At 42.7% G+C, this 7,394-nt stretch overlaps 1 protein-coding gene across 1 annotated transcript in view; it reads left to right on the plus strand.

Moving 5' to 3' along the window:
• The window catches only part of PKP1 (plakophilin 1), a 42,738-nt gene extending 35,653 nt beyond the window's left edge, over positions 1-7,085 (plus strand). Inside the window, exons 12-14 of the mRNA XM_026864492.1 lie at positions 4,384-4,468; positions 5,839-5,939; positions 6,984-7,085. Coding sequence (XP_026720293.1) covers positions 4,384-4,468; positions 5,839-5,910 — 157 coding nt within the window. The 3' untranslated portion in view covers positions 5,911-5,939; positions 6,984-7,085. The remainder of the gene's footprint in view (positions 1-4,383; positions 4,469-5,838; positions 5,940-6,983) is intronic.
• The last annotated feature ends 309 nt before the right edge of the window (positions 7,086-7,394 follow it).

The following is a 7,394-nucleotide window of genomic DNA, read 5'->3' on the forward strand; positions in this document are numbered from 1 at the left end:
GTCTCCTAGATGTCCAACGCAATGAGCCAATTGATTGGTTTGAAGGAAAAAGGTTTGCCGCGCATAGCACGGCTCCTCCAGTCCAACAGCTCTGAAGTTGTTCGCTTATATATATGTATTATAAGTACCTCCCCTGGTCTACTCACACATATTTTACAACAACTGGGCAATTTCACCATATTTTACCAATTTTTCTTTCAGGAATTAGTCTGAGGTTTGGTGGTAGTAACTCTGTTCTGTTTGTTATCCGTACTCCCTCCAGCCCTATGCAAAAGCTTGTCAACCCTTGCCATGTTCATTTATGTTCATTTCTGACCAAACTGGCATTAAACTTGCATGATCTTTGATCATGTATTCCCCTTCCTAGACTTTCATCTCTCCTACCACCTGTCCTTGTTTTAAAATAACTTATACAAGTAACCTGTTGCTTTCTGTCGTGAAAAGACATTCCCATGCCGCCTTCATCATCCTTTGATAAGCCACTTACAATCCACCACTTGTTTCATGGCAGCAGAGACTCTCCGTCATTAGAAGTGGCCTCCTTGTTTAGTTTGGGCCTCAGCCAAAGAACATTGGTCAGTCTGCTGCTTTTATATGCCTTCACTCTACAAGCAGCCCAATTAACATGAAACCCAGCCCTCTTCATTGTGTTGAATGGTATTTACTTCTGCCTAAAATCCCGCTTTGGATCGCTCAGACTGGTCGTCAGCTAATTTACTACTTCAGCGAAGTGTTGCTCAACCGGGGTAGTGCGTACCTTAATTGTCTTGACTGCTTTTTGTGATGAGCTTTGTTTGCAATGACTCACTAAACTGTGAGGAGTTACTAAACTCTGGAGACGTCTGTAGTGTGTTCCTCTTGTCTGTATCACAAATTCCTTCTGAGAAACTCCCCGGTTCGTAAAATGCTCAAAATCTGAATGTTCCTTTTCCTCCATTATGCATTTCTGTCCCCAAAGATTTTTATGCTGTTTAGTTGTTATGAAAACATGGCAATTTACACTCAGCACTTACTTACTCCAGCCGTACCATTTCAGACTGTTCCCATAGAGCAGATGTTAAAGAGATCTCCCCTATAGTGAACAGGACACTTGCCGAATCACAAATGAGCTAACTTTCCCCACTTTCCCATGTAGCCTGTGAAAATAAACAAGAAATTCTAGGGTGGGATTTGTCCAGTCCTACATCAGAAAGTGGCACGTCCTATACCACTCCCTGGTGGTAACAGATCCATCGCCTGTACTGGGGGCTGTTGCTGAGGCTGGATGCAGATCCCACGCTCCCCACACTGATGCTGACTGTGGTGAGTCCCACACTATCGACCTCCTCCTTCCCAGCACCACAGCCAGCAGAAGCAGAGAACAGAGGAGGCCTCAGTGTGACCGAGTCACCAGGGAGAACACCATGCCGTGCTGCACCTTGTTAGTATTTTGCAGAGTTTTTTCTGTTAATCTGACTCAGTTTCCCTGACTGTGAGGGACACACTTCCCTCACCTCCAGCATCAGCACAGGTTTGGTTGCTGTGTCTCCATAGTGCCTCCCTGGCACATGTTTCTGCCACCCAACAAATCTTCACCCATATTTCTGAACTGGTCTCCCATTGCAAATTATTAGTTTAACATGCTCAAACCATTTTGTATTCGTGTTTTAGAATGGGCTTCCAGGTTACAGACAAGTAAGTTATGGACCTTCTCCTTACCCATGTTCTTCTCTCATGCCAAACAACACTCCTCAAATCTCTGGTTTCTTTTTCTTGATGTTTCTTGTAGATGTATAGTGAAAGGCATAAATGGCTCAGCAGTTTATCTGATAGCTGTGGTTTCTTCTCCTTCCTGGAGCATCCTAATTAAATAATTGTCCCCATCTCCTGCATACATCCTCATCTATGACACAGGCTTTATAGTGACGATCGTGTTCACTCACTTATCGTTATTTTTATTCCAAGTTACCAAAATGTTGAGTATTACTTTCTTTTTTTGTTGGTGATTCTGAAAGTCAAGCTACCGTTACTGATTTATTGTGATGTCTGATCTCGTCTTCATCTTTCTTCTTCAACTGTCTGAAAAATATTCTTCTGCTCATTTTCAAGTGACATTATTTCACTAATAAAATTATCATTTTCCTCAGTAATTCTACTGTCTGTACTAAAAGCTTTTGTCCAATATCTCTTTCTGTAGTTTAGAGCATCAGATTTGTAGTTCAACTCACAGTTCCTTTATTACCGATTTGTTTCAGTTTCTCTTTGTTCATTCACTTTTCACATCTTTTCTACTGTACAATTTAATTTTGCATTTAATTCTATCGTAACATTTTACCAAAATTAGTCTTTCACAAAACTCAGGTATTTCCTTGATTCTTTTCTGTGGAAGAATGTTCTTCTCATCCACACACTTCCAATTTCCCATTTCTTCCAAAGATTGCACCTTATGACATCCTGAAGAAATCCTTCCAGGAATTCCTTGACCAGTCCTGTGACATACATTAGGTTCTTGATATTTTTGTCCTTTGAGGAAACACTGTTTTCCCCCAATATTTGATATGCATGTACAAAATCCTTGTCTTTTTTTCTGCCCTCGTGCTTTTCCCCCTGCCCCACCAATTCCTTCTGATGAGGTTCTTGTTTGTGTTTTGTTGAGTTTTTTTGAATGACTGCTGCCACAGCCACCAGTGGACATTTTCCTTGTTGTCTTTCCACAACTTTTTACAAATACTTCTATTTGTAAAAAACAGACTGTCCTTAAAATCAACTTTGATTTTCAGGCAACTTTTTTTAAAGAAAATTTTTCCCCAAAACAACTGTCCTTGATATTCCGCTCCGTGTTATACACTTCTGTAGTCACACTATTCCCAGCACTTTTGTGTAGGATATGGTACTTTACGTATTGAAGTTGTCGTCACAGCTCCATCAGTTCATGCTTGACCTTTTTATACTTAAATAGTATCAGTAGATGTTGTATGAAACAGAGTCAGTGTCAATCCTTCAAATTAAGAGTGGAGAAACTCTTTTTTCCTTATTTGTAAATGGCTCAGAGACCAGATGCTGGTAATTTTTGTTTGAAAATAAAAAAACCCTTTTGAGGTGTGCTCTGAAGACATAATGGCAAATAGTATGTATTTATCATCATTAGAAGCAAATTATATATATATATAAAAGACAATTACTCAAGCTTAGAAACCAACATGAAACAACATATCCATGAAAGAGAGTGTCCATCTGATCATCTAATCATTGATACTTTTAGATTTGGATTTATTGGTTTTTAATGGCTTTTCAGCCACAAATAATATTTCAGCTACAAAATGGTTTTTTCAACATAGGCGTTCTGGTGACAGGACAAAGGATGGTTATAACCAGAGAAGTGATTTTGCAGTAAAACCTAGTTCTTCTGTCCCAAAAGAATCTCCAGAATATCTGATTGTCTGCAGGTCCCCCAGCCCTCCACGCGGTACCAACATGTATGAGCTGCACAAGCCTTTTAGAGTTTATGACCAATTTAAACTTGCTAACTTCTTTGGTAACAACAGCTGTATATGCTAGAGGAATGCCCCAAAATTCACTGAATGCAGTCACATTCCTGTCCTTTCACACTCAGAGTACAATGCTTGCAGGTCTCAGATTCCTGATGACCCCTCACTGTCAGACCCATTTCTCAGAGCCTGATGAGGACTATTTTGAGGACACAATGTTTGTGAAACTGTGTTATACAGGGAGGGTCCTGAGTCTGGTCTCATACCTCTCCATCACCCTGGCTGAGACATGCTGGGGCTGTTGCACTGAGCCTGGGTCAGGAGTCGCCCACAGACAGGACGAGGTCCAGAAGATGAGAGGCAGAGATAAGAACCAGCAAGGAGGCTTATATCTAGGTTGTTGTATGAAATGTTCCAAAATTATAAAAGGTACTGCTATGACTCATGGTTTCGGAGCTGTTACGTGAGCAAGTATCTATTAACTTGTGCTGAGTAAGGACTTATGGTTGCAGATGTTGTTATTACAAATGCTCCCATCTCCATCCTCACCGGGCAGCACGGAGCCTGTTCCTCTGCTGCCCTCCTGAGAGGTTTGCCCACACTGTCCCTACAGACTCCACCATTTCCTTTCTCTTCCACTCTCCAAAGTTTCACACTCCAGAAACACTCTTTCAGCTCAGTTTAGTGCTTTTTTTCCACTCAAATCCCCCCCCTCTTTTTTATTTGTCCTGTTCTGGTCCCAGAGGTTGTAACATAACATTGCTGAGAGGGTAAAGAAGGTTTTATCCACAGTCCTCCATCAAGTCTAGCCAGCCTCCCAGCTGGAGACGGGCTTATTTAAAGGCTGTCGGTAACACATGTGAGTTGCTTCTCTGTGACCTGCCATAATTCACCAGGGTTGCTTTCATCTTCCCAGCTCCTGTCCAAAAGCAGCCGAAGCTGCTCGCCTCCTCCTGACAGATCTTTGGTCGAACAGGGAGCTCCAGAGTGTGCTCAAGCAGGTAAGGAAAATGCTTCTGCTTTATGGCTGGCAAGAACAACCCTGGTGTTGACTCACTCGCTGCAGTTGGTGAGTTTGCAAAGGCCGTGATTCAGCAGTGAGTACAGGCAGCGGTTGGGAGAAGCCTGGGGCGCTGGGAGGACCACAGTGCTCCCCAGCACACGGGCACCCGCCAAAGATCCGAGCAAGTTGGAACCACAACTGCTGGGACTGACTGTAGGGACTAAGCGGATGGCAGCGTGTCTATGTTGGGCAGCTTGCACCCTGAGGATGATGCTAACTTAGGTGGGCTTTTCCACGACACAGCCACCTCGCTCCTGGGGTTGATGCCGCTGTGTGTGCCCAGCACTGCTCTGTGCTGGGAACAGACCTGGACGCTTCACGCTAGCCTGGGAGATTCCCTTTGCTGCAGTCCATCGTGTAGGATCAGCATGTCCCAACAGATCCCTGGCAAGATTCCTCTTCTCTTTCCCCCCATTTTTTTCTGTGTCCATAAACCTACTCTGTGGTTACATCACCCCTACTGTTGGGGTAATCTTTTAAAACAAGGAGTATCTAGGATTTGTTTTGCTCCCTGCAACAGAAACTGCGAAAGTGCAAAACCAGACAGGGCGCTGAGCCAGCTTCCAGCTCCCAGTGGCTTTCTTTGAACAAGCTGGGTTTTTCCAACTCAACAGCAGCAGCACCTGCAGAGAGTAAAGGGCCAAATTAAAGAGAAGGAGTAACATCCACAAAGGGGATTGCCCTGGGGGCAGGAAGGTAGAGAGTACCTAAATATCGTTCTCATATTAACGGTTAGGGACTTTCTCCATAGGAGCTTGTGTAGCTTTGCGCCAGGTTCTGCTCAGGAGCCTGTGCCAACTAGTTTTGATGTGACTGAGTCACTCCTGTGTCCACACAGATGTTCATTGTATAGGAATACATCAGACCAGAAGGTTGGGAATCTGCAAGGATATATGCATCATGCACATATCTCTGCTGTTTTTTCCAAGATGAGGAATAAGGTGAAATAATATTCATTGAAGGATTGACTAAAGGTTTCCTCCAATAAAGCTGGAGATGTCCGGGATGAGATATAAGATGAAATAATATTCATTGAAGGAATTTTCCAGGATGAGGAGTAAGATGAAATAATATTCACTGAAGGATTAAGTAAAGGTTTCCTCCAGTGAAGCTGGAGAAGTCCAGCTCTTGGCAAATGGAAAGCAATGCAAAGAGGACGAAGTCCCTCGGTAAGGGCGAGGTATCGAAGGCACACAGAGGGAGGACAGAGGAGGTTGTCTGACAATGAAGCACACTTCTTAAGTGGAGCAGGAGGCTCTCTCATGGCAATAGATTACTATCAGTTTTGAAATTGATATGCTTTTTCAGCAAGGATTTGATAAGAACATGATGGGATCTTTAGCTGGAACGACCTTCAGGACCCTCTCCTCCAGATTTTAGGAGCCTCTCCATGCACATTCAGGCTGCAGGTGAGAACGGGGCCCTGGTGTGTTGGGCAAGGGGTGGTTTGGGGGGCAAAGGAGTGGTGTGTGAGCCCCACGAGCCTTTGCTATTTGTAATCTCCTCTAAAGTTGGTTTGTGAGATTTTCATCACAAAACTTAGCCCAAACTGCAGAGCACTTGTTTGGAAGAAAGGTCAGAAGTTTTGCGGTTCCTGGGTGCAGATGTTGCCCACAGTGCACAGCTGACATTTTACACATGCTCAGCACAGCTGCCATAGGACAGGCAAAGCTGCTGGACTTGACTATGCCTCATGTGTCTTTCTTACTTACTTTGCCAAACAATAAATGGTTAATTGCATTTTGCCAAATTTTCTCAGTTTGGGCTTTTCTCAGGAATCTCTCTGACAATACTTTAATTCCTGAATTTTGAATAATGTTATCCAGATTAAGTGTCAGTAACATGCAATTAATTCCAGCACATGCTATGACATTAGCCATCACCCCTAGGGATTTTTTGAGCACTTAACAATCCACCTGTAAGCCTCATGTCAAAATTTGGAACTACATGCTCTCCTCTGAAAAATCCCAATGGAGAAACGAGGTTAGAGAAATCATTGGCAGAATTTTCAGGGCATTGTTATGGTTTTTTATTCAGTGTGAAATGAGAATTGACTCTATGAGGTACTTTTGATTTATAATTCCCACCGAAGAGAAAAGCTTTAAGCACTTTTCAAATATCAGATGTCTGATGGGGATTGAGATTATCCAGAATGAATAATTTGCTCGCTTCCCCAACATCAAACTAAGCACAGTCCTGATGTAAGAGAAAATGATACAAAAGTCCATTTCTTTCCTCTGCCCAACTACAGATTTTACTTCTTGCTCTGTTGGGATGTTTCCACTGAGACTTAGAGGAGCGTGGAATTCTAGGTGAAAAAGCTATGGGCAGTACAGAAACCTGGAACAGGCCAAGAAAAAAGATTAAAAGTTGGTTTTGAATGTAATGAAAAGATTTCTTGAATGCTTTAATTACCTGGGGTTTTGGTTTTCCTTTGTTTTTCTCCATTTCAGAATTTGGAACTGGTTCATGTCCAGGAAGACAACCCTTTCACAGTTACTTAAGATGTTAAAGATGTAGAGTGTTTCTGAGTTTAACTCAACTGTAAAGCAAACTTAACATATGGATTTCATGTGGATGATACCGATATTTTTAAGCATTTTCTTCTTTTTAGGGGGAGAAGGGACTTTTATTGAGGTTATACTTTCTTGATGTCAATAATTATTTTTTTTGCAAAGAGTGTGTCTGTGTAACTATGTATGTGTCACTGTGTACGTGTGCATGCGGGCAACATACGTGCGCATGCACATGTGGTGAGTAGGATCTTCCTACAGGCTTAGTCCCCTGCCTGCCACCAAAACTCGGTGTGAGTTGTGCAGTTTAACCCCCTTGCAGAGTTTTGTCCAATTCCACCTGATCCATGC

This window comes from Athene cunicularia (assembly GCF_003259725.1).
Source record: "Athene cunicularia isolate RWA chromosome 26 unlocalized genomic scaffold, athCun1 chr26_part2, whole genome shotgun sequence".
Classification (NCBI taxonomy): Eukaryota; Metazoa; Chordata; class Aves; order Strigiformes; family Strigidae; genus Athene; species Athene cunicularia.